The sequence below is a fragment of the Cervus elaphus genome, chromosome X (assembly GCF_910594005.1).
Source record: "Cervus elaphus chromosome X, mCerEla1.1, whole genome shotgun sequence".
Lineage (NCBI taxonomy): Eukaryota > Metazoa > Chordata > Mammalia > Artiodactyla > Cervidae > Cervus > Cervus elaphus.
In genome coordinates, this window is record NC_057848.1 from 47012473 (window position 1) to 47040174 (window position 27702).

General features: G+C 37.2%; 1 protein-coding gene and 1 pseudogene across 5 annotated transcripts in view; one reads left to right on the forward strand and one right to left on the reverse strand.

Annotated features, from left to right (window-relative positions):
• The window catches only part of LOC122689327 (X-linked inhibitor of apoptosis), a 41371-nt gene extending 16347 nt beyond the window's left edge, over positions 1 to 25024 (forward strand). For 4 of the 5 annotated variants that reach the window (XM_043895661.1, XM_043895663.1, XM_043895662.1 and 1 more), the window contains 6 exons: positions 3190 to 4098; positions 5543 to 5642; positions 7021 to 7099; positions 7758 to 7800; positions 14081 to 14281; positions 20461 to 25024. In XM_043895661.1, coding sequence (XP_043751596.1) covers positions 3222 to 4098; positions 5543 to 5642; positions 7021 to 7099; positions 7758 to 7800; positions 14081 to 14281; positions 20461 to 20654 — 1494 coding nt within the window. In that variant the 5' untranslated portion in view covers positions 3190 to 3221 and the 3' untranslated portion in view covers positions 20655 to 25024. The remainder of the gene's footprint in view (positions 1 to 3189; positions 4099 to 5542; positions 5643 to 7020; positions 7100 to 7757; positions 7801 to 14080; positions 14282 to 20460) is intronic. The other variant, XM_043895659.1, reaches the window with a different exon arrangement.
• Positions 17708 to 17869, reverse strand: LOC122689328 (annotated as a pseudogene).
• Positions 25025 to 27702: the final 2678 nt, after the last annotated feature.

A 27702-nucleotide genomic window follows, 5' to 3' on the forward strand; every position in this document is an offset into this window, starting at 1 on the left:
TAAACATATACCACTGCCTGCTGATTCTTTTTATGCTAATGTTGGCTTTCAGAGTGCCATTTTTCTTAACCACTGTTCCTGCAAGGTTCCTGACTGCCTAGCCCCTTTATGTCAAAGCTTTCTCGGACATCTTTCTCTCTGTGTAAGAGAGAAAGTAAGAGTGCCTTCTTACTTTCTGCTTACCCAGTTCGGAGTCAAATTTTGCTTTCACAAAGAAGCCTTAAATTATCTCAGCATACTTTATTGCACTCAGCCCTTTTCACATCCAAAACCTTCTCATTCATACCTCACTTTCTCTCTATTCACAATTCCTCTGCTCCACATATACTTATTTTCTAAATATCATCTTTCCCACCTTCATTTCACTTAAATCCAGTTTTTAAAAATCATCTCTCTTCCCTTTCTTTTGGTACTTTTTTCCAATCTCAAGGTTTCTGTCTTTTGTCAGTTTTTCTCCTTTTTAACTCTTAACCTTTCTGGTAGTGGTTTTCTCACTCTTCTACAAAAGCCCCCACTCTGATAATGTATATGCAGTGTTCAGTTGAGTGGCTCTGAATAAATACCTGCTTTTCAAACAAGAGAAATCTAAACTATTAGCATGGAAATAACCCCTGGGAAGATAAGGTCTCCACTTAAAAGCTTCAAATAGAAATTCTCCTGCTGGTGTTGAATGATGGAGCTTTATCTAATAGTATCTGAAATAGAATGACTACTTGAACCACACAAAATATTCACCATTATGAAATGAAAATAGATCATTGGTTTTACATTTCTGTCTGTTTTGACTGACCTGAGAAACAAAACTTACCACCTCAGAGAAGATAACTTTCGTATGTCTGAGATTGTATTCAGCATTAATTCTTCAGGATAATTATAGACTTAGAAATGCTTAATCCTGTCTCCTGGTCCATGCCAAAGTCCCTTCCAGTGATGAGAGGAACTCAAAATCTACAAGGCAACCCAATCCATTTTATACTGATATTGATTGTTGTAACTATTCATCCATCCCTGTACTGGGTTAAAATGTATTGACTGTAATACATATTAGCTAACTCTAATTTTGCCCTCAAGGTAAATAGAATTTGGATCCCTTTTCTACATGACAGCCTTTTAGATCTCTCAAGGTAGTTATTCTGTCCTCTCCACCGCTTTCCCTACAATTTTCTTTTCCCTTGGAGATAAATACTTGACTCTTTCAACTATTTCTCATAGGATACCACTTTCATCATCTTGATTGCTCTCTATGGATGTTGTATTTTGTTAATGTCCCTTCTAAAATGTTCAGAACTAAAAATAATACTCAGTATGTAGCTGAATTGAATCTGAATATTGCACATCTGGACATGAATGCAGACTGAAGTTGTTTCAAGTGTTTTAGCTGCCATGTAATGTTGGCTCATGATGAATTTGTAATTAACTAAAATCCCAAGATTTTAATCTGGAGATTTCCCTTCGTATGACTTCTTTCCAAACCAGGATTCCATCTTCCTTTAGGTGTACAACAGATTTTTAAAGTCAGAATGTAAGGCTTTACACATATCCCAATTTTATCTCATTAGCCTGTCAGCTTCCCTTGGTTTATTTGAATTTTGATTTTTATTGTCAAGCTTATGCTGATTTAAGAGTCTTAAAGCTATCTGGGAAACAGTCAAAAGTCGTGGAGACTATCTTCCAAAAATTGTTGTATGCACATATATCTCAGCTCTTGAGGTGTATATGAATTAATATAATATCTTCCAGACCCAGGGATCAAACCCAGGTCTCCTGCATTGCAAACAGATTCTTTACCGTCTGAGCTACCAGGGAAGCCCTGTATGAATTAGTGCCAGTGTAAATTAAGTCCAGGAGGACTGAAGTCCACTGCCAGCCTGCAAGACAGAAGCCTTGTGTTGAACATTAACTCCAAGAGAGATGAAGTTCAAAACATACTGTGCCAACATAATGCCAAAAGAGCTGTTAGTTCTTCCCAAGAAATCAGTTACTATATATATATATAAAGTAGAAACAGTCATTGTGACCATTCCTTTATTTTGCCTTTGACAGGCATATACAGGGCACTGTATCATGAATAAAGTGAGATTCTGAAGAACCAGGTTTGCCTGGGGCAACTCTGATCTGTACCTCTTGTCCCAATGTAATTACTAGTAACATCATTCACTTTTAAAAGAGTTCAGGTTTAGAGGATAAATTATTTTGGCCACTCTTCTCATAACCCAACCAGTTCATTTTAGTATTTTATCTTGGTTAAATATTACAGAGCTGTAATTTGGCAGCTCTAATGAGGCTGCAGTCGTATTTCTTTTCCATTTGAACAGATTGTTCCTTGTCCGTGGGCAATTTTTTTTTCTTTTTTTTTTAACACGTATTCCCCATCCCGATCCCCCCTCCCACCTCCCTCTCCACCCGATTCTTCTGGGTCTTCCCAGTGCACCAGGCCCAAGCACTTGTCTCATGCATCCCACCTGGGCTGGTGATCTGTTTCACCGTCCGTGGGCAATTGATAGCAAAAGTAACTGCAATTAAGCTCTACATGTGTTTAGTATTTTTCGTGAATCACCCTCTAGAGGGCACTGTTACATACATTTGAAATGATCCAGTTCCAACAAAAGTGGACTCTTATTTTACCTGAAAATCATAAACACTTGATGCTCTTAAAGAACACATTGGAACCAATGTTGTGAGTAAAACTTATCTTTTGCAAAGCAGTAGAGAAATATTAAAAATTACTTCATTAACATTCTGAGCATTTTTTTTCATTGTAAAAACTGAATTTTGATGCCTTGAATATACAGTGATTCATTATAACAATTATGCATGGACTAAAGAATCTGCATATTTTATGCTTTCATGTTTTTCCTAATTAATGATTTTACATGGTTAATAATTTCAACATATTCTGCATCACATAGTTTCATGTTTATATAAAATAAGCACTATAAAATGAATAGTTCTGATCTACTTGTTTAAATATTACTTTCCTTTAAAAGAGAAAACAAAAATGCTGGTTTTTACTTTATGACCTGAATCATGTGATAATGTATTCATAGAATTCTAGTATTTATAATGTTTCTTAGAGATGGTGTGATTACTTTTAAGTCATTAGTGGATAATTTGTTAGCTCCTAATAATCAAAAGTATATTGCCTGTGTTTCACATTTTAGATTTCCTAATGTAATGTTCTCTTTTTAGAAAAGGTGGACAAGTCCTATTTTCAAGAGAAGATGACTTTTAACAATTTTGAAGGATCTAAAACTTGTGTACCTGCAGACATCAATAACGATGAAGAATTTGTAGAAGAGTTTAATAGGTTAAAAACTTTTGCTAATTTTCCAAGTAGTAGTCCTGTTTCAGCCTCAACGCTAGCACGAGCTGGTTTTCTGTATACTGGGGAAGGAGACACCGTGCGGTGCTTTAGTTGTCATGCAGCAGTAGATAGATGGCAATATGGAGACTCAGCAATTGGAAGACACAGGAAAGTATCCCCAAACTGCAGATTTATCAATGGCTTTTATTTTGAAAACAATGCTGCACAGCCTACATTTTCTGGTGTCCAAAATGGTCAGTACAAAGCTGAAAACTATCTGGGAAACAGAAATCATTTTGTTTTAGAAAGGCCACCTGAGACTCATGCACAGTATCTTTTGAGAACTGGACAGGTTGTAGATTTATCAGACACCGTATACCCAAGGAACCCTGCCATGTGTAGTGAAGAAGCTAGATTAAAGTCATTTCAGAACTGGCCAAACTATGCCCACTTAACCCCAAGAGAGTTAGCTCGTGCTGGACTCTACTACACAGGTATTGACGATCAAGTACAGTGCTTTTGTTGTGGTGGGAAGTTGAAAAATTGGGAACCTTGTGATCGTGCATGGTCAGAACACAGGCGACATTTTCCTAATTGCTTCTTTGTTTTGGGCCGGAATATGAATATGCAAAGTGAATCCGATATCATGAGTTCTGATAGGAATTTCCCAAATTCAACAAATGCTCCAAGAAATCCAGCCATGGCAGATTACGAAGCACGGATCATTACATTTGGGACGTGGATGTACTCAATTAACAAGGAGCAGCTTGCAAGAGCTGGATTTTATGCTTTAGGTAAACTTTATTATAAAACTAGGCTAATAAATAACTTTCCAACTGTCTCAGGGCTCCTAAAAAGTAAATAGGTGCCATTTGCCCCCCAAACTGGTAATATTTAGGTGTAAGCTGGCATGGTTAATTTATGTTAGTATTCTGTGAACTCTTATGTTGAATCTGTAATATACCACAGGAATTTATGTGGAAAAGACTACCATGTTATGAGTAATATGTATCTTTGTGTAACTGTCTTTTGGAGAAGAATGACATGCAAAAGATGATAGATATCCCTGCTAGAAGAATAGGTCTGATAGTAATACTGACTATAATTTATTGCACAGCTGTATGTGCTCAGTAGATGTATTACATGCATTTTCTCTGTGCCTCACAACAGCCCTGTAAGAAGAGTTAACATTAGAGAGTTTACCTTGGCTGATGTTAAAAGTGATACCTGCCTTTTGTACATAGACTATATACTTGAAAGCAGCCCTATATATTTGAAAGATGTCTTATTGCTTAAAATGAGCACTTTTCAAATGGACTGCTGTAGACATGTCAGTTGGAGAAGGAAATGGCAACCCACTCCAGTATTCTTGCCTGGAAAATCCCAGGCTTTTTACAGAAGAGCCTGGTGGGCTACAGTTCATGGGGTCGCAAAGAGTCAGACATGACTGAGTCAGCACAGACATGTAAGTAGGGAAGGAAAGGCCATCAGTGTGATGGCTTCCAGGAATATTCAGAAAAATTATACCATTATGTATCTAACCCATTTACTTTAAAATTGAATAATGCCCCAAACCAAAATATGGAGTATTTCTATATTTTATTTACTTAGTATCATATGACAGTCTTGAAAGTTTATTGTCATATAGCTATAACCTTAGAGAAATTTATCCTGTAATTTCATTATATTCAACTTTATTATTAAAGTTCTATAGTTTGAAAAAGTAAGTGTAGTATTGATGACCCCAAATGACATGTTGTTAATAAAGTAATTACAAAGTTTTTACATAAAAATTGGGGAATTTTTATCTCCTGTAAGTGTTAGTCGCTCAGTCATGCCCCACTCTTTGTGACCCTATGGACTGCAGCCCACCAGGCTCCTCTGTCCATGAGATTTTCCAGGCAAGGATCCTGGAGTGGGTTGCCATTTCCTTCTCCAGGGGATCTTCCCAACCCAGGGATCAAACCCGGGTCTCCTGCACTGCAGGCGGATACTTTACCGACTGAGCTACAAGGGAAGCCTCCTGTAAAATACCTCAAATTGAATCAGTAAATTTAGTGTGTGTTTCCTCCTCAAATGATCTTATCTATTACTTAGGTGTGAATTCAGATGTCTGCTTTTAAGGTGTGAGCTTTTCATGTAATTTAGAAATGCTTAATTTGATAGTATTTAAAAGGCTATTCTTGTGTGAGGTTGTAATTGCACAAATACATGTGTTTTTACTTGTGTGTTTCTTAGGTGAAGGTGATAAAGTAAAGTGTTTTCACTGTGGAGGAGGGCTAACTGATTGGAAACCCACTGAAGACCCTTGGGAACAACATGCTAAGTGGTTTCCAGGGTAAGATATTTAAATGTTCATTACGTGACAGGCAGATTGGCCAGTGCATGTGCAGCGGGAAGACTTGAATAACTTTTCACCTCAACTATTTTTACCTTCACCAATGGCTTGAAATTCACACCATGTTTATAAAAACGGGGTCAACTACTTTATATACATTAAAAAAAACACCTAAGCCTTTTCCAGTGACCAAAACATTCATCATTTATATATCATACCTGTGACATTCAGATGATGCTGAATTAGGAATATATGCTTTTATTGTTGTTGGAAGTAGGCTCTTTAATGATGGGCATGAGAGCCCATGTTATCAAGGAGATTCCTTAAGAACCCATCACACCCCCTAGCAAATATTACTGAATCTCACTGATTCTAAGACATACAGTTGTTCACATTTTCAGCTCTGAAGTCAGGACACATCTGGTGGTGGGTCATAATTTAATTGGCAGTGGTGATACACAGTATAGTAGTATACATGTATGCATATTACACATAGTATAATCATGCTGCTTACGGTCAGTGGCATCTTAGAATGATGGCATATTCTAAGTGTCTCTCTGCCATCTTGCCTCTTTAAGGCACACAGATGTGTAGTGTACAGTGATGTGAATTTTTGGCCTACAAAATAGTACAACTTAAAACTTCAGAATGATTTGGAAGTAAGTCTTAACCTTAAACACTCTTGAAAGGCTGAAAGCCTAAAAGATTCCTTTAAAATGTATAATTGGTTAATCTCTAAATTAAACTCGTTAAGATGAACTATTTAAGACTTGTTTTTAAATGTCAAGGTGCTAGTTTAATAACTTGTTTAAAAGCTGAACGTTCTCAAGTTGATATTTTTGCTCTACTAATATTAGCAAGGAGATCCAACCAGTCCATCCTAAAGGAGATCAGTCCTGGGTGTTCATTGGAAGGACTGATGGTGAAGCTGAAACTCCAATACTTTGGCCACCTCATGCGAAGAGTTGACTCATTGGAAAAGACCCTGATGCTGGGAGGGATTGGGGGCAGGAGGAGAAGGGGATGACAGAGGATGAGATGGCTGGATGGCATCACCCACTCAATGGACATGAGTTTGAGTAAACTCCGGGAGTTGGTGATGGACAGGGAGGCCTGGCGTGCTGCGATTCATGAGGTCGCAAAGAGTCACGACTGAGTGACTGAACTGAACTGAACATTAGCATATTAAGATAACAAAGGGAACATTTTTTAACATTAAAATGATAGTTGGATAGTGAATTGAGTAGCATTTTATTTTGTGGATCTTTAGAAATATTAAAAAGCAAGTTAATAGAATTAAGATGATTAAGATTCTATCTTTACTTATACTTTACTAATTGATGAGCTACTAAAGTTTAACCTTCTTTTATTTGTTTAGCTGTAAATATCTGTTAGAAGAGAAGGGACAAGAATATGTAAACAATATTCATTTAACCCATTCAATTGAGGAGTCTCTGGTAAGTCACATATTGTAGAATACACATTTTCAAATATTATGTAATTTATTTTGCGCATTTCTTGGTGTAAAATTCACAGTATAGTATTTTAAATTAATAATGTATGATGAGCCTAAATGGGAGATCTTGAAGAGTGCTTGTTTTTCTCAAGCTGAAGCAAATTTGTGAAAAGGAGATCAGGATGAACCGAATTAAGTATCACTGTAGGCGAAAACGGACTTGAAGAACTAAAACACTTAAATCCCTCAGCCTTCTGAAATTAGACTTGTATAATGTGTTTTGTACTGATAGTTTTTAACTTTTCACAGACAGTATTTAAAATCTCAAAAACATACCTAAATTGATAGTGTGGCCTGGGGTGGTTAAGGCATCAGTACTTTGTGGAAAGAGCTCTGGACTAGAATGGGACACAAGAGTTGCCATTATGGCCCTGCCATGAACTGTTTAATCTCCCTGAGCCTCAGCTTCTTGTCTGTAAAGTGAGTGGACTGGAATCTTTTAACTTCCAGCTTCATCAGGCTATGCCTCTTGTGAATATTCATATGTTGAATTGGAATAAAGCTAATTTATAAATTCATGATAAACATAATTTTTCAAATTGAGGTAATTGCCTTCTACCAAAAAGAATTCTAACTTATAATTCTTATTTGTATTTTAGGCGGGAACTGCTGAAAATGCACCATTGTTAACTAAAAGAATTGGTAAATATACTTTTTAAAATATTTTAATTTCATTGCCAATTTGTTGCAGTTATTATTTATAAGGTAGAAAGGTAAGCCGATTTTTTCCAGGTATTTTTTTTGAGATAAGATTGCTATAAACTTAAGAATTAATGAAGTGCCTATACATTTCAGTTCAGTCGCTCAGTCATGTCTGACTCTTTGCGACCTCATGAAGCACAGCACGCCAGGCCTCCCTGTCCATCACCAACTCCCAGAATCCACCCAAACCCATGTCCATCAAGTCAATGATGCCATCCAACCATCTCATCCTCTGTCGTCCCCTTCTCCTCCTGTCTTCAATCTTTCCCAGCATCAGGGTCTTTTCAAATGAGTCAGCTCTTCCCATCAGGTGGCCAAAGTATTGGAGTTCCACCTTCAACATCAGACCTACCAATAAACAGCCAGGACTGATCTCCTTTAGGATGGACTGGTTAGATCTCCTTGCAGTCCAAGGGACTCTCAACGGTCTTCTCCAACACCACAGTTTAAAAGCATCAGTTCTTTGACACTCAGCTTTCTTTATTGTCCAACTCTCACCACCATACATGACCACTGGAAAAACCATAGCCTTGACTAGATGGACCTTTGTTGGCAAAGTAATGTCTCTGCTTTTCAATATGCTGTCTAGGTTGGTCATAACTTTCCTTCCAAGGAGTAAGCGTCTTTTATTTTATTTTTTTTTCATTTATTTTTATTAGTTGGAGGCTAATTACTTTACAATATTGTAGTGGGTTTTGTCATACACTGACACGAATCAGCCATGGTTTTACATGTATTATAAGCGTCTTTTAATTTCACGACTGCAGTCACCATCTGCAGTGAATTTGGAGCCCAGAAAAATAAAGTCAGCTACTGTTTCCACTGTTTCCCCATCTATCTGCCATGAAGTGATGGGACCGGATGCCATGATCTTAGTTTTCTGAATGTTGAGCTTTAAGCCAACTTTTTCACTCTCCTCTTTCACCTTCATCAAAAGGCTCTTTAGTTCTTCCTTACTTTCTGCCATAAGGATGGTGTCATCTGCATATCTGAGGTTATTGATATTTCTCCTGGCAGTCTTGATTCCAGCTTGTGCTTCTTCCAGCCTAGCGTTTCTCATGATGTACTCTGCATAGCAGTTAAATAAGCAGGATGATAATACACTGCCTTGACATACTCCTTTTCCTATTTGGAACCAGTCTGTTGTTCCATGTCCAGTTCTAACTGTTGCTTCCTGACCTGCATACAGGTTTCTCAAGAGGCAGGGCAGGTGGTCTGGTATGCCCGTCTCTTTCAGAATTTTCCACAGTTTATTGTGATCCACACAGTCAAAGGCTTTGGAATAGTCAATAAAGCAGAAATAGATGTTTTTCTGGAACTCTCTTGCTTTTTCGATGATCCAGCGAATGTTGGCAATTTGATCTCTGGTTCCTCTGCCTTTTCTAAAACCAGCTTGAACATCTGGAAGTTCACAGTTCACGTATTGCTGAAGCCTGGCTTGGAGAATTTTAAGCATTACTTTACTATCATGTGAGATGAGTGCAATTGTGCTGTAGTTTGAGCATTCTTTGGCAGTGCCTTTCTTTGAGATTGGAACGAAAATTGACCTTTTCCAGTCCTGTGGCCACTGCTGAGTTTTCCAAATGTGCTGGCATATTGAGTGCAGCACTTTCACAGCATCATCTTTCAGGATTTGAAATAGCTCAACTGGAATTCCATCACCTCCCCTAGCTTTGTTCGTAGTGATGCTTCCTAAGGCCCACTTGACTTCACATTCCAGGATGTCTGGTTCTAGGTGAATGATCACACCATTGTGATTATCTGGGTCGTGAAGATCTTTTTTGTACAGTTCTTGCTGTGTATTCTTGCCACCTCTTCTTAATATCTTCTGCTTCTGTTGGGTCCCTACCATTTCTGTCCTTTATTGAGCCCATCTTTGCATGAAAGATTCCCTTGTTATCTCTAATTTTCTTGAAGAGATCTCTAGTCTTTCCTATTCTATTGTTTTCCTCTATTTCTTTGCATTGATTGCCGAGGAAGACTTTCTTATCTCTGCTTGTTCTTCTTTGGAACTCTGCATTCAAATGGGTATATCTTTCCTTTTCTCCTTTGCCTTTAGCTTCCCATCTTTTCACAGCTATTTGCAAGGCCTCCTGAGACAGCCATTTCGCTTTTTTGCATTTCTTTTTCTTGGGAACGATCTTGATTCCTGTCTCCTGTACAGTGTCACAAACCTCCATCCATAGTTCATTGGGCACTCTGTCTATCAGATCTAGTCCCTTAAATCTATTTCTCACTTCTACTGTATAGCATAAGGGATTTGATTTAGGTCATACCTGAATGGTCTAGTGGTTTTCTCCACTTTCTTCAATTTCAGCCTGAATTTGGCAATAAGGAGTTCGTGATCCGAGCCACAGTCAGCTCCCAGTCTGTTTTTTTCTGACTGTATAGAGCTTCTCCGTCTTTGGCTGCAAAGAATATAATCAATCTGATTTCAGTATTGACCATCTGGTGATGTCCATGTGTAGAGTCTTCTCCTGTGTTGTTGAAAGAGGGTGTTTGCTATGACCAGTGCCTTCTCTTGGCAGAACTCTATTAGCCTTTGCCCTGCTTCATTCTGTACTCCAAGGTCAAATTTGCCTGTTATTCCAGGTGTTTCTTGACTTCCCACTTTTGCATTCCAGTCCCCTATAATGAAAAGGACGTCTTTTTTGGATGTTAGTTCTAGAAGGTCTTGTAGGTCTTCATAGAGCTGTTCAACTTCAGCTTTTCGGCATTACTGATCGGGGCACAGACTTGAATTACCGTGACATTGAATGATTTGCCTTGGAAACGAACAGAGATCATTCTGTCGTTTTTGAGATTGCATCCAAGTACTGCATTTTGGACTGTCTTGTTGACTATGATGGCTACTCCATTTCTTCTAAGGGATTCCTGCCCACAGTAGTAGATATAATGGTCATCTGAGTTAAATTCACCCATTCCATTCCGTCTTAGTTCACTGATTCCTAGAATGTCTACATTCACTCTTCTCATCTCCTGTTTGACCACTTCCAATTTTCCTTGATTCATGGACCTAACATTCCAGGTTCCTATGCAATATTGCTCTTTACAGCATCAAATCTTGCTTCTATCACCAGTCCCATTCACAACCGGTTGGCCTTAGGAAGTATCACTATGAACAAAGCTAGTGGAGGTGATGGAATTCCTGTTGAGCTATTTCAAATCCTAAAAAATGATGCTGTGAAAGTGCTGCACTCAATATGTCAGCAAATTTGGAAAACTCAGCAGTGGCCACAGGACTGGAAAAGATCAGTTTTCATTCTAATCCCAAAGAAAGGCAATGCCAAAGAATGCTCAAACTACTGCACAATTGCACTCATCTCGCATGCTAGTAAAATAATGCTTAAAATTCTCCAAGCCAGGCTTCAGCAATACGTGAACTGTGAACTTCCAGATGTTCAAACTGGTTTTATGTACGGGGAACATTCGTTCAGAGGTTGAACAGATTTTCCAAGTTCGAGAGGAACAACTGTAGGCTGTACATTTTCATTTCTGTTAAAATCCCCCAAAAAAGAGTTAAGTGAATTTTTGTCAACAGAGTTTCTTTGGTTAGCCAAGATCATGAATCCAGTGTCCTGTTGACATGCTGTTACCATGATCAGCCCTAACCTACCTGTTCCTTATTGGATGCCTCTTTTTGCCTTCCCCAGCTTCTTCATAAAGGGATGTGGTTTGGTTTGTTTATATCCTATTGCCTTGTTAGAAAGGTAGAGATATTTTTTTAATCACAAAGATTGTTTACTCATCATAGACATCTTTACAAACTAAAAGTGTGCAAAGAAAGATGTTAAACAAGAATGATATTATTATCCAACTTTTCAGAGAGGTTAAGTGACCAGCCCACAGTTGCATTAGTGGTCTTCAGAATCCTACATCACACTACAGACCTCATTCTCAACCTAGTCATCGTGTTTTAAATATAATAGTTTAGTTTTAAAATATGTCTGGTGATTCCCCATTCCCTATACTCATGTTGTTGTTGTTAATTACTAAGTTGTGTCTAACTGTTTTGCGACCCCATGGACTGTAGCCCACCAGTCTCCTCTGTCCATGGGATTTCCCAGGCAAGAGTAGTGGAGTGGGTTGCCATTTCCTTCAGGGGATCTTCCTGACCCAGGGATCAAACCCACATCTCCTGCATTGGCAGGCATGTTCTTTACCACTGAGCCACCAGGGAAGCCCTCCCTATACTTAAAGTATCATCTATTTAGTATCTTAAAGATTAAAAGACAAAAAAAAAAAAAGATTAGAAGACAAGAGAATACTATATATGTACATATATATGCTTTTGACTGAGACTCTTGCTCTGGTTTAGGATTAGTGTTTTTAGTTGATTTGCATTTCCCTGATATCTAACAATGTGGGGCATTTTTTTCATATGCTTTTGGGCCATTTGTATGTCTTCTTTGGAAAAATGTTCATCTCCTTTGCCTTTTTTTTAGTTGGATTACTTGATTTTTTATTATGGACTTGTAATAGTTCTTTATATATTTTAGTTTTTTATACATATAAGTCCCATGTCAAGTATATGATTTGCAAATATTTTCTCCCATTCCATAGGTTGTCTTTTCACTTTCTTGTTAGTGTCCTTAAGAGTTTTATGCTTTTAGCTCTTAAATTCAGGTCTGTGATCCATTTTGAGTTAATATTTTGTATATGGTATGAGGGAGAGGTTCATCTAACCATCACCCAGATCAAGATACAGAACATCTCTACCACCCTGGAAAGCTCCTTCAGGCTCCTTCACAATTGATATTTACCCTCAAGTTATATCCTGACTTCTATTACCATAGATTAGATTTGAACATCTTAAAAATGTAATCATGCAATATGTACTCCATTGTCTCTGGTTCATCATTATGTTGATGTTTTGCTTATCATGTCTATGTGATTGATCCATGTTGTCTGTGGCAGTACTTCATTCTTCTTCCTTGCTGTTTAGTATTTGAATATACCACAATTTACTTATCCATTCACCTGATAAATGACACTTGAGTTGTTTCCAGTTTGGGGCTGTTATAAATAACACTGCTATGAATATTCTTGTGTATGTCTTTTGTGGGTATATGTACTCATTTTTAATACTGAAGAGTGGATAATTCCTGAAGGCCTAGTGGTTAGGACTTGGCACTTTCACTGCTGGGGGGTGGGGGAGGGAGGAGGGCATGTTCAATCCCTGGTCAGGAAACTAAGATCCCTCAAGCTGCACAGCTTGGAAAAGAAAAAAGGAAAAAAAAAATACCCAAGAGTGAAAGTGATGAGTCAGAGGATAGAAGTCTCTTTTAGCACATCACTACACAATCTGGTAAGATTAGTTTTCGTCAGGCAGACAAAAGATTAAGAACTTTGCCCAGGGAGGAGAGTGAACAAAGACATGAAGTCAAAGCAGAGAGACTGTCTCCTCCTGGAACTAGAAGTAATTCCTTTGATTTACACCTAGGAATTGGAAGGCCAAGAGCTCTACTAAGCTCTTCCCAGGTGGCTCAGTTGGTAAAGAATCCACCTGCCAATGCAGGAGATGCAGGTTGGATCTCTGGGTCAGGAAGGTCCCCTGGAGAAGGGCATGGCAACCCACTCCAGTATTCTTGCCTGGGAAATCCCATAGACAGAGGAGCCTGGCAGGCTGCAGTCCATGGAGTTGCAAAGAGTGGACACGACTTAGCGACTAAACACCACCACCACCACCACAGTCTGTAGTCCTACCTTGAGTGTCCTTAAAGTGAGTTTGTATTAGGTTTCTTGCCTTATCTAGTCCACCCCACTCAACTGCAGAAACTAAGTCTGAGAGATAGGAAACTGATACATTGAAGGTCACAGACTGGAACTTCTTCTATTTGCCATGATTTTTTCAAAATAATTGTGGTGACTTGGTAAAGACGTCCACAGTTTCAGAATTTTTGAAGCACTTAACCCTTTTTGTACCTGTTTTACCTTGTCTTGTACTGTTTATCATAGTCTTTAAAGCACCTAATCTCAATTCCTAATACTACAAATACATACTCATTGTACTTTCAACTATTTTAAGATTCTGAAAGTGATTCTTCAGTGCCTAAATATTTCTAAATCCTGTTCCCAAAGCAGCTTTGGTTTGCTGGTTTGGTTTTGATTTTTTTGCTCGTTGCTTAAATTTTTCTTCTTAATGATACTCTGCTATTGAGTTGTGTTAATGAAAATAATTAAAGTCTGTGATTTTTTTCCTCACCAATTTTCATTTCAGATGATACAATATTCCAAAATCCCATGGTACAAGAAGCTATACGAATGGGATTCAGTTTCAAGGACATTAAGAAAACAATGGAGGGGAAAATTCAGACATCTGGGAGCAACTATAAATCACTTGAGGTTCTGGTTGCAGATCTAGTGAATGCTCAGAAAGACAATACACAAGATGAATCAAGTCAGACTTCATTACAGAAAGGTATGCATGCCTGTGTTGTAAAAGCAAGACACACCTAGTATTTCATTATGGATAGTATCTTATATGACTATGTGGCCCATGTATTTCCCCTTGGATAAATGTTTTTTTAAACTTTTTATTATGAAAGATGTCAAACATACTCAAAAGTGGAGAGAACAGTATAATGAACCCTCAGATACCCATCAGCCAGCTTCAATAATTGTCAACACTTTTTCAATCTTGCTTCCTTTCTTCCCCCAACTTTGTTTTTTGCTGTAGTATTTCAGAGTAAATCCCAGACATCCTGTATACCACTTGCCTATAAATACTTCAATAACTAGGGACTTTTTTTTTTTTTTAACATGACCTTAATACTGTGTGTTAATCTGCTCAGACTGTTATAACAATACCATAGACTGGGTGGCTTAGACAGCAGACATTTGTTTCTCATACTTCTGGAGGCTGGGAAGTCCAAGGTGCAGGCAGATTTGGTTCCTGGTGAAAACTCTCTTCTAGGCTGGCAGATGGCTGCCTTCTCTGTGTCCTCGCTTGGCCAAGAGAGATAGCATTCTGCTTTCTGTTCCTCTTATAAGAACATTGATCCCATCATGGAGTCCCATCATCATGACCCCATGTAAACCAAATCACCTTTCGAAGGCCCTACCTCTAAGCACCATCACATAGAGTGTGAGGGCTTCAACGTGAGTTTTGGAGAGAAAGACATTTAGCCCATAATATACTATTGTCACACTTAACAGAATTAACAGTAATCCCATAATATCATCTGAAATTCAGTTGATTTTAATTTTCCTCATCATCTTAAAATGTTTTTACATTTGATTTGTTCTGATCAGGATCCAAATAAGATCTACTGATCTATTAATTTTTAAAAGTGTAAGTTTATGCTCTATTTTAGGTAAAGAACAACAAAGGCTAACTTTTATCATTTCGTGTAGATTCTAAGTTTTGTAGTTGAAACTGCTTGGATTTAAGAGTGTTTTGCAACTTTCCACATGATATAAATATGTAAAAGGGTCATACTGCTAAATAGAGCTTGAATTAAATGCATTTTAATACTGTGATTCATATACAAAGTGTGTTGAATAATGTAGAAGTATATAATCATTCTCTAGCTTTTGACCACCTCTACCAAAAAATCAGAATTCTCCAAGTGCTAATGAACTTAAAAGTTCACTTATTTTGCTCTTTACATTCAAGACCCTTTTGATCTTTAAGTTATTTCAGATGCTTTTGAAACATTATTCAGATAATCAACTAAGTCATAAAGCAGTATAATATTGATGAGTTTTAAATTACTCTAGTTGGTGTAGAAGATTCAGCAGAAAGTAGACTACTCTTTTCCTTAAAGATACATTTATTTAAAACCTATAATAGCTCCTCTTGTCTTGGCGATGGTGAAACAAATCATTTACTTTGTGATACAAGTGACTGTGTCATTTTCCCCTGCATCTTCACCACATCTCAAACTTAATTTAAGTTTGACAGTAAGGTGTTAGTTTTTATACCTGAAGGTGTTTACAGCAGAAAGACTTAGTGGGTTGCAGTAGGAAGAGAACAAAGGACAGGGTGCATCGGGGGATGTCTCTATTCAACAGGAGTTTGTGGGAGGTTCTCATCATTACTGAGATTACAAGCCGGGGTCGTGTGGGAAAGAGGGCCTAAGTTAATGCCAGTTCTCAAGGGCACACGTTAGAATTCATCAGTTGACGTCTCCTTAGTCTCACAAAATTGAGAGGCAGGTCATTGATACAGGCAAGCTTTTCATGAGGGGGCTGCTGTCTATTTCTCCTCCCAAAAGCTGATGAGGAAAACTGGCACTAAGATCTTTTAATTCTGTACAAAATAGAGGGTGGGCCTAATTGAAGTAAAAGCAGATGAAATTTATTAGAAAAAAATATAATGTTATTGTTACTCACTAAGAAATCCTAGATTCAATACTAGCTTTTATACCATTGTCTCTGTAACAGAGAATACCCCAGTCTTCTAAAGTGAAGTTGCTCAGTCGTGTCCGACTCTTTGTGACCCCATGGACTGTAGCCTACCAGGCTCCTCCGTCCATGGAATTTTCCAGGCAAGAGTACTGGAGTGGGTTGTAAAGATAGTACCAAATTAGTATCTTTTCCCCTTTCTTTTTAAAAATGGCATTGTATGATATAAAGCCCTTTACTTCATGTGTGTGGTAAGACACTTATTTTAATCCTTACATATATATGATAGAACGTAATGTAAAAATCAAATAACCCATGCACATTTCTTATCAGTCTGTCTTTCCACATAGATCTGCTCTGATTGGAACATGAATAACATCAGTTTATTCTACAAGTGGTTTATATTAATGTAGTAAAAATATTAGCAGATACCATGAAAAATTATCTAGCTATTGCCTTTATTGCTATGTGCCAGGTACCTCCCAACCTAGAAGAGGGTTTTGTGGCACGTAGAAGGGGAAGGGTGGCTCAGGAAAAGATGTAGAACCCAGTGGTTACTCTTTAGGCTAGAGTGAAGTAAAAAACTCTTAGTCTGGAAAAAAATGCCCAGAGCATCACCATCTCAAGTAAGTGTCTGTATGCACTGTAATATGGAACTGTAAACAATCAGAACCAATCAGAACCAAAGGAACCTTAAAGATCCTATAATAGTTTTCATTACTTCAGAGAAAACTGAGGTGCTGATGAACTGTTACTCAAGATCACACAGATAGTTGGGAATAAAATTCCGGTTTCCTGACTTACGATCCAGTGTTGTTGTTTTTGTTTTTTTTTTTTAATTGTGGGTAATTCCCTGGTGGTCCTATGGTTAGGACTTGACACTTTTAGTACCAAAGACCCAGGTTCAATCCCTGGTCCAGGAGGTAAGATCCCACAAGTCACGTGGTGTGGCAAAAAAAAAGATAAATGCACATAAAATTTACCCTCTGAGCCATTTTTAAGTGTACAGTTCAGTAGTTTTAAGTACATTCACATTGTTGTGCAGTCAATCTCCAGAGTTCTTTTCATCTACAAAACTGAAACTCTTTATCTATTAAACAGCTTCCATTTTCCCGTTCCCCTGGCAGCCACCATTCTGCTTTCTGTCTCTGTAAATTTGACTACTGTAGGTATCTGATTCAATGTCCTTTTTTATTCATTGTAGCATCACATGCAAAAGTAATGTGTAAATTAATTGTTTTCTTCTTCATAATTTTTTTTTGGATTACAAAGGTACTTTTATAAAACACTTCAAAGGGGTAGTCCCCTCACCCCCAGGACTGGCCTGGGGGAGAGAGACTACCTGAGAGGAGGGAACCCCAAAAGAGACCTGCTGTGGACTCCGGGCAAAAGGAATGCCTGGGTACTGGGGGCTGTGAGCGTGACAGGAGGAAGTGTAGTGGGACAGGCTCCAGGCACACAGGCGAAGTGCGAGAAGATTGGACAAAAAGCCACAAAGTTACCTGGGTTGCTTCTTTTCATTTGCCTTTTTCAGCTTTTGCTGCCTGATCTCCGAGTCCTTCTGCTTGTGGACCACAGCAGAAAGCTTGTCATCTCAGTGTTTTCTCTTAACCAAGTCACTCTGCTTTTCCATATTCCTCTGGCAGGCTGGCTTTCGCTGGTTACCACAGTCTTGGTGATGGCAGAAATATACACTATTCTGACTTTTTTGGTCAGATGCATCCATATAATATAAATCAGTTTATAATGCCATCCCTTTACTTTTGTTTTTTTGCTTTGCCCCGAATGCCTTTTTCCTGTTTGTATACCTAATCTTATTCCCCATTGCACCCCCTATTCCCTAAACCCATTTCTTGAATTTGTCCTTCAAGGCTCAGCTCAAAGGTCACTCTTTGAAGTTTCCCCAAAGACCCATAGCACACTTCGCAGCGTCCTCTTCTCTACTCTCTCTGTTAAAGAATTTGTAACGTTGTTTTGGAACTTTTTCTGTCCCCTCCTATCTGTTAGGCTTCTTGAGGACAGGCAGTTTATCTTTCTTATCTCTATGTTCCATATTTGAGTTTTGAATTATGCCCAGGAGGTTGCCTTTTAAGAAAAAAAGGGATCAAATAATCCTTTTCTCCATGACTAGCCAAGAAAACCTTACTGAAGCAATTCTGGTATCTTTTTCCCGGTTAAAACCTTTCACTGGCTCTGGGGCCCTCGGTGTCAAGTCCAAACCCCTTTACATGGGTTACCAGATCCTTCATGACCAGGCTCCTGCTAACCTTCTCCAGCCTCATGCTATAGTCTCATGCTAGTTCCCCTTTACATTCTCTTCCCAAACCTTACCTGTGCACCTGCAGGCCTCATTCTGTTTCTCTCCTTGGAGCCTGCCTATATCATTTCCTCTGCCCAGAGCCCTCTTCTCCCACTGCTCTTGTCCCCCAAGGTCTAAGGCCTTCTTCCTCTCTTAGTTTACTCCTACTTATCCTTTAGGACCCAATTTAGGTATAATTTTTTTCTGGAAGGCCTTCCCTCTGTGTTTGTGTACATGGATACACAGCCTTCCTACATTCTTCATAACATATTGTAATTACTTTAATCATTACATTGTATTATAATTTCCTGCCTGCTTGTGTTCCTGACTTGTCTATGAATAGATTAGGAGCCCAGGATCCATATATGTGTTAATCTATCTCTAATGCCTAGAACCTAGCTAAGTGTTCCATAAGCATTTGTTGAATAAAATTAAACCACTATTTCCCAAACTTGTTTTCAAAATAGTGTTCCCCAGAATGTTAAGAGATGTCATGAAAAAGGAGCTCTGTAGTTAAATAGGGAATGCATTTTGAATTTCTAAGAGGGCATATATGCTTTATTATACTGCCCTCAACTTGATAGCCATGGTTCAGAAATGCCAGTGTGCTCAACACCAGAAATATTAGATTGAGTGAATGGGGCCCAGGAATCTATTGTTTTTTTTTTTAATGCCCCTAGTCATTCTCATGTGAAGCTAAATTTGGAAACCACTGGTATACAGTGATCACAAAGATTGTTAAAATATGTAATACATTTGGAATCATGCCTAGCACATAGTAGAAGTGCTGTATTACTTTTTTTTTTTTTTTATAGGAAAGACTTTTAATACCAAGAGTAAGAAGGGATAGTGCCTACTAGACAACCAAGTAGTCCTTCTCTAGGCTACAACCCCGTACCCCCATAGTCCCCACTATCACCCAAGGGAGGAAGCCAGGGGAGTAGCAGGGTCTGGAGACTTGTCAAGGTGCATCCTCAGACTTCTGAGCACAGGAATGGCCTGGCAGGTGGTGGTCCAAAAGGCAGGCAGGGAGGAAGGAAGGGGTGTCTTGCATTACTTTTAACTGCTGCTATTACTGATGTTGTTGTCATAGTTATATATGATTGTGAAACATATTCTTGTGCCACATTTGTTAACATTTCTCAAAACTAAGTTTGACAAAGGCTGAATTAAACAAGAACTTCAGTGCCACCTGTATATTGATAACGCCCAGGTTTCTATCTTTAGCCCTGATTTCTTCTGACCTTAAGACTTAACTCTCCGATCACCTACTGGACATTTTTATATGGATGCCCTGCAAACACTTCAGAAATATCTTAAAAATCCCAAACCTGCACCTCCATTTTTATTTCCTGTTGGCACTACCATCCCCTTGTCAGCCATGCTAGAAATCTTTTTTTTTTTTCATGCTAGAAATCTTGAAATCAACTTTATTTCCTTTTTCTTCCTCACCCTTCACATCTAATCACTAAATCCTACTTGTCCTATTTCATAAGTGGCCCTCCACTTCCATCTCTCCATTTCTGGAATAAGCCGTGCCCTTTCAATATGCTGCTACTTTTACCTAACCCTTGCTTCTCTGCTTAGCAAATTGCTGTTTTTAAATGTCACTCTTCCATTTCCCCCCTTCCCCACCCAACAGCCACCAACCTGTGAAACCTTCCCCACCTAACCTGAACAGAACTTGTTCTGTTGCCTTGTCCCAGAGCACTTTGTCTGTAACTTTATTACAGCACTTATCACTCTGTACTTTGTGCTTACTTCTGTAGCTTCAGCTCACATCCTTCTCTCCCACTAGCCTGTGAACTGCTTAAGAGTAGATGCCATGTGTGAGTTATCCCATCTCCTGACACTTGACCAGCGTTCAGCACATAGTAGGGGTTCACACTGTTTCAGTGAATTTAACCAACTCAGAAAGTCTAAAATTAACACGTTTTTTTCTCTTTGTACAGACATTAGTACTGAAGAGCAGCTAAGGCTCCTGCAAGAGGAGAAGGTTTGCAAAATCTGTATGGATAGAAATATTGCTGTCGTCTTTATTCCTTGTGGACATCTGGTCACTTGTAAACAGTGTGCTGAAGCACTTGACAAGTGTCCCATGTGCTACACAGTCATTACTTTCAAGCAAAAAATTTTCATGTCATAATCTAACTACAGTAGGCGTCTTATGTTCTTATTACCCTGATTGAATGTGTGATGTGAACCAACTTGAAGAAATCAGCATTGAATTCCATTAGCATTTGCTGCAAAGTAGGAAGAAAATGTAAACTGCGATGTTATAGTTGGCAGTCTAAATTTTGAATTTCTGGATTTTTCAGGATGTTAACTGTATTAGCTGTTCTATTTTTTTCCCACTGTTATTTAATTGAAACCCTAGACTAAGAAGCATCATATTGTAACTGATCACAATGTGTGTTTTATAGTACACTTAGTTTTCTAAATGTAAGTGAATTAATCAATTGAATTTTTCATTCATTTTGGATAGGCTTAACAAATAGAGCATTCTGTATGAATGTGGAGATTAGAGTTAATCTCCCCAATCACATAATTTGTTTTGTGTGAAAAAGGAATGAACTGTTCCACACTGGTGGAAAGATGGAGATGATTTTTAGATGTTTGTGTTTTAGGATTTTGTCTATTTTCTTTTAAATTATATGCATGTACTTGGGTGGATGATTTTTTTTAATGATTTTGCCATTGTTAAAAGGGTATTTAATGATTGAATACCATTTAGCCTACATGTACTGACATAAAAAGACATCAGAGGTATATCAAGTGGCAAAACACTATGTGTAGAATGAGCCAAGTGAAGGTGTGTGTATTTTATATACGTATAGAACAGAAGATTGGAAAGATAGGCACCAAACTGTTAAATGTGGTTTCTCTTGAAAGGGGGTGGGGGGATGGGTCCCAGAGGGGCTTTATAAGGGCCTTTCACTTTCTACTTTTTTCATTTTGTTCTGTTTGAATTTTTTATAAGTATTATTACTTTTGTAATCAAAATTTTTAGAAAGTATTTTACTGATTTAAAGGCTTAGGCATGTTCAAACGCCTGCAAAACTACTTATTGCTCAGCTTTAGTTTTCCTAATCCAAGAAGGCAGGGCAGTTAACCTTTTTGGTGCCAATGTGAAATTTAAATGTTTATATGTTTTTCCTGCTTTGTGGATGAAAAATATTTCTGAGTGGTAGTTTTCTGACAGGTAGACCATGTCTTCTCTTGTTTCAAAATAAATATTCCTGATTTTGTAAAATGAAATATAAAATATGTCTCAGATCTTCCAATTAATTAGTAAGGATTCATCTTTAATCCTTGCTAGTTTAAGCCTGCCTAAGTCACTTTACTAAAAGATCTTTGTTAACCCAGTATTTTAAACATCTGTCAGCTTATGTAGGTAAAAGTAGAAGCATGTTTGTACACTGCTCGTAGTTATAGTAACAGCTTTCCATGTTGAGATTCTCATATCTTGTATCTTAAAGTTTCATGTGAATTTTTACCGTTAGGATGCTTAAGATGTATATAGGATAAAATGTCAAGTCTTCACCTAAGTTTTTTGTTTTCTTGTCTAGTAATAGTAGCAGATACTTCTGGAATGTTCTCCCAAGATCCTTAAAAACTTCTTGGAAACTATAAAATACTGACAAGAAAAGAAGAATAGTTTTTTGACTATTAAAGAGAAAATAAAGCTTGAGTAAGAATCAATATAGGTTAAAAAGATAAAAGTTTAAAAACGCCTCATAGAACACCCAGGCAAAGATCCTCACAACAACCTGTTGTAGAGGTGAGTGAGGCATTTTACTGTAGAGAAAAGTTTGAGAGTAAAACTGTCAGTAGTTATATTTTTTTGTATTTTCTAAGAGAAAGAGTATTGTTACGTTCTCTTAACCTCTGTTAATTACTACTTTGATATTCATTTAAAGCATTACAAATTTAAATGAGAATTTTTAAAGTCAAATAATGACCGTCCTGTTTTTGTTTTACTATGTAAATCCTCAGTTCTTTACTTTTGGACTTCCTTCCACTTAGATTTAGTTATATATTCATTAAAAGTTAAACTTTATATGTATAATCTAAGCTTTAAATTTAAACAAATTACAAGGGGAGAAAAGTGTTAAAGGTTTAAAAATGTGTTTTCCAGGACACGTCAGCTCCAAGTCAGGTAGTTGGTTCAATCTAGTTGTTGTCCAAGGACTGAATTGCTTTAACATAAGGTTTTCCAGTTCTGGGAGCCTCAGTTCTTTAAAACTCTTAAAACTTGTATGTTTAGACTTAAGCAAGACCTTTTTTCTCCCCATGAGCTGTGAAATTTAATGCATGAAGCTGATGTGGCTAACAAGTTTATTTTAAGAATTGTTTAGAAATGCTGTTGCTTCAGCGCTCCAACTTCTAATCAAATTTTTAAAGACTTACCAATGTTTGCCTGTGTTTGCACTATGAAAAGCACTGGATCCTTCCCATCTCTTTGTACAAAGAATGATCACTTGCAAGGTCAAAAATACAGCCAGAAAAAAAAATACAGCCAGATCCAAATCTCAGCCTCCCCCTTCCCCAAATAGTTCTCAGTATCTCCATGTAGACTTCCTTTTCTGTATAAAGTTCACTCTAAGATTTCAAAGGCACCGCCTATTTTACTACATCTTAGTCATGTGAAGTCAAGTTTTATAATAAATAGTTGTCTTTATTCATAATAATCTGGTGTGTTGATCAAAAGCCTTGTCTTAATTTTTGAGAAATGAGTTTAGTGTTTATAAATTCCAGTTTATTAAGTAATGGCTTTGTATTACCTTTCCTCCTAGATTTTCATTTATTTTCCCTTGGGTTAGGGGCTAAGATGGAGTAGGGTGGGTGTAGTGAATGTATGTGATGTGATTTGGCCCTGTGTATTACAATCTTTTGTTGTTTTATCATTTAAATGTTGGTAGTTTTCTTCTTGGTTTTCATTTTAGTGGATAAAATTGGTATTTTGAATGGAGACTACCACCACAGCATTAGTTCCACATATTGTACCCTTTAGACTGAAATCATTGTTTTATTTCCTGATTACCCAGTTGGTTGAATATGGGGGAAAGGGGTGGAGGGATTGGAGAAATAGGATAGGTTGTATATTGTTTCCATTAGAGAAAGAAGAAAATGGGATGGAATATTTGACAGATATGGTTTTTAGCCACATCTGGTTTAGAAAAGAGGAAAAGAGGTAACCATTTCTTCATCTGTGAATTGCAAATAGTACCTGTCTTACAAAATTATAAGGGTTGAAGGAGACCGTATGTGTAAAATACTTGTTATAAATGTTAATTCCCTTCCTGACACTTTTTTACCTTCCATGGATTTGCCTTGACTCTGGAAATTAGGGCTAAAACTTAGATAATAACTCTTTCACTGACTCTTAATTCATCTTTCTCATTGTTTGTCATAGTTAAGATGCAAATTACAGTACACAAGTAGGTCAAATCCTTAAAAATATTTAAATTCCTTTTTTAAAAACTTGAAAAAATATTACCAAATTTAGTTGAGCTTTTCTAATAGAAACAATTGGCTTAGTCCCACTTTTATAATCAGTTTCAGTTTGACTTAGCACAGTGTGCATTTCACTTGCAGCATAACAGAATCATAGGATGTCAGCTAGAAGTGACCTTAGAGAGTATCTAATTCATCCCCCCCTTTTTTTTCTCTTCTCTTCTTTTTTTTGGCATTTATTTATATTAGTTGGAGGCTAATTACTTTACAATATTGTAGTGGTTTTTGCCATACAAAGATGAACCATCTGAGGCTCAAAGGTGAAATGATTTGTTCAAAGCTCCATAGCTAATTAGTGATAGCCCAGACTGGGACATATTTTGACGGTGAAAAACTTCAAGCTACCTCTCTAGGGAGGTCTCAAATGTTTATTTTTTCAACTATTCTTTGTTCTATACCATAAAATTCACTACATATTAAATGACACTTTATAACTAATACAGTAGGACAATCTTAAATACATATGGCTTCAAATTGTACAATACTGCATTAATGTTTTGGTGGTAAGATTCTATTTTGAAGTCTAAAGTTTGTAGAAATGCGTATAGATTTTTTTTCATTTACTACATTCTTCTTGTGTATCATTAATTGTGTATCATTGTGTTTGTGTATCATTTAAAATTACTGTGTAAGTATATTTTGTCATTCTGTCTATGCTTAGCAACAAATTTGCACTTTTTATTTGATGTAGCAAAGGCTTTAATGTAATTTTTGTTAGAAGATTTTGCATTACCTTTATACTTTATATCTAACCTGACAGAGTGACTGATTCTTATGTCATTGTAATACTGTTGTGAATAATCACGTGAAATGTGTGAGATAGAGTACTATATTTGTGCATATAATTTTATGGCTGTTTTCATTTAGTAGAAACCTTTCCATCAGTATGGAAAACTAAGAAAATTGCTTTCTACTGTATAATCTGGCAGTCATCATAGATTAAAGCTTATTTTTCTGTGAATAAAAGCTTATCCAATAAAGCACTATTCTTTAAGATGATATCTTATTACTTTGTATTTGTTTCACATCCTCAAAAAAAAAAATAAAATAGCCCTCTTAAAAATATTAATACTAAAATGTAACCTCCCAAATATATCCTATGCCATTATGGGGCCAGACATTAAGGTACACATCAAGTCATGTGATATTAAAAAAAAGACATCTGCTTTCACATTAGTTTATAGAATTCTATAAGTACATGAAAAGTTTATTTTTAGTTTTGTGTAAAAATATGAAACTCCCTCTCCACAAAGATTGGCCTGGTTGACTCAAGAGATACTACAGTCACCTTAACAAGGCTTGAATAAGCAAGAGACCTAAAAAGCCACTACCCCTTTGAGGCAGGCAGCAGAGAAGAATTTTTGTGAGTCTACAGAAGCAGCTGCCCAGAGTTTCAGAAACTGCAAGCAAATCTGGTAGGATAAAAAGCAAGGGAATTAAAAAAAAAAACAAGGGAATTGTAATTATCCTTCAATAAAAAACTAATTAGGAAAAAAGTGAGGGAATAAAGGCTTCTCAAAGGGAGAGGGAAATTTAGAAAAGGGCATTTCAAGTGCTATTTCCCCTACCCCTTCCTACCCACAATGGAGGTTCCTAAATTGAGAGTTGTATTTTAGGCCTAGTCTGTATTATTTAGTTTTACTAAGCTGTGTCTGACTCTTTCTTACAGACTCTATGGACTGTAGCCCACCAGGCTTCTGTCCATGGGATTTCCCAGGCAAGAATACTGCAGTGGGTTGCCATTTCCTTCTCCATGGGATCTTCCCAACCCAGGGATCGAACCCATGTCTCCTGCATTGGCAGGTGGGTTCTTTACCACTGAGCCACCAGGGAAGCCCCATCTGTATAGTGACTGATTATCAAATTCCTGACTGTTACCACTGTTATCTGAGATACCATAAGACTGTTGTAAATGTAGTCCACATTTCTTACATGTCAGCTATACTTTCAATGAATATTGATGAAGATGTGAATTTTCAAAGCTTTCTCTTACAAAAATTTTCAAACTTACATAAAAGTAGAAATGAAAATATAATGAACTTCCTAATCATCATTCAGCTTCAACAAATAATATTTTGCCAGTCTTGTTTCATCTAGGACTCTCCCTCCCTTTATTTTTAAAATTTATTTATTGTTGATATATTTTAAAGTAAATCCTAGACATTATGTTATTTCTCCTATAATTATCTTGTTATATACCTATACAGGATTAGAACACTTTTTAAATTGTGAAGTTTTAACTTTGTGAAGTTTAAATTTGTGAAGTTTTCACAAAAAGTTTAACACTATTACTGCTAAATTTTAATGGACATCTAAACAAGAATTAAGATCAACTTTATTCTCCTGTCTCCCCTATTTGAAGATTAAGGTAAATAAACATGCTCAAAACTGATATAATTTAAAAAATACTTTTAGGGAGTTCCATGGTGGTCCTGTGGTTAAGACTCCGTACTTTCATTATGGCCAGGGTGCAGTCTCTGGTTGGGGAGCTAAGATTCTGCAAGCCATGTAGCATGACCAAACAAAAAGAACTTTTTTTAATGATGTTCTCACTATTTCATTTGTAGTTTGCTTATAGATTATAGAGTAAATGTGATACTTATTAGAAGTTGGTAGGCTAGTTTGCAACAATGTAGATGGACCTAGAGAGTATTATACTTAGTGACATAAGTCGAGAAAGAAAAACACTGGATGATATCACTCACATGTAGAATCTAAAAAATAAAATGAATGTATATAACAACAGAAACAGACTAAGAGATATAGAGAACAAACTAGGGGAGAGGGAGGGTGTAAGGGGCAAGACAGGGGTATGGGATTAAGAGATACAAACCAGTGTGTATAAAATAAATAAGCAGCAAGGAATATTATACAGCACAGGGAAATATAGCCATTGTTTTTTAATAACTAAATGGGGTATAATCTATAAAAATATTGAATCATGGTGTTGTAACTTGAAACTAATATTGTAAGTCAGCTATACTTCTATTTAAACATTTTAAAATTATAATTACAATAAAGGTAAGCTAACTGTGTGGTGTATGGATACCTAGTGATTCTCAAAATGTGGTCTGGGGACCAGCAGCATCTGCATCACCTAGGAACTTGTTAGAAATACAAATTATTGGGACTTCCCTGGCAGTTAAGACTCTGCACTTCCAATGCAGGACGTGCGGATTCAATCCTTGGTTGGGTAAATAAGATCCCACATGCTGCGTGGTGTGGCCAAAAAAAGGAAAAAAAAAGTGAATTAATCGGCTCCAGCCTGAACCTAGTGAATCTGAAACTCTGGGGTGTAACCCAGCAATCAGTGTTTTAAAAAACCCTCTAGGTGGTTCTGATGAGGCTACAGTTTGAAAATGACTGGGATGTAGTATGAGGTCCAAATCCAGAAATAGTTAAATGGCTGAAACCTGTAAATCAAACTGTTCTGTGCAGATGACTGTAATCATCACCTTTTTTCTCCTAACTCTTTGTGGATCCAGTCCTGTATTTTCTCCTGCTACCAAAATGTGAAGACATAAGATGTAACATCATGAAAGTCCCTTCTGATTCGACTTTTCAACAAAATTTCCTTGCATATAGTACTCTTTTGAATTTGATAATGAAAGTCATTCTTCAGCCCTTACACTGCCAAGTTCAGAATAGAATAGGGACACATTGATCACGTTAAACTA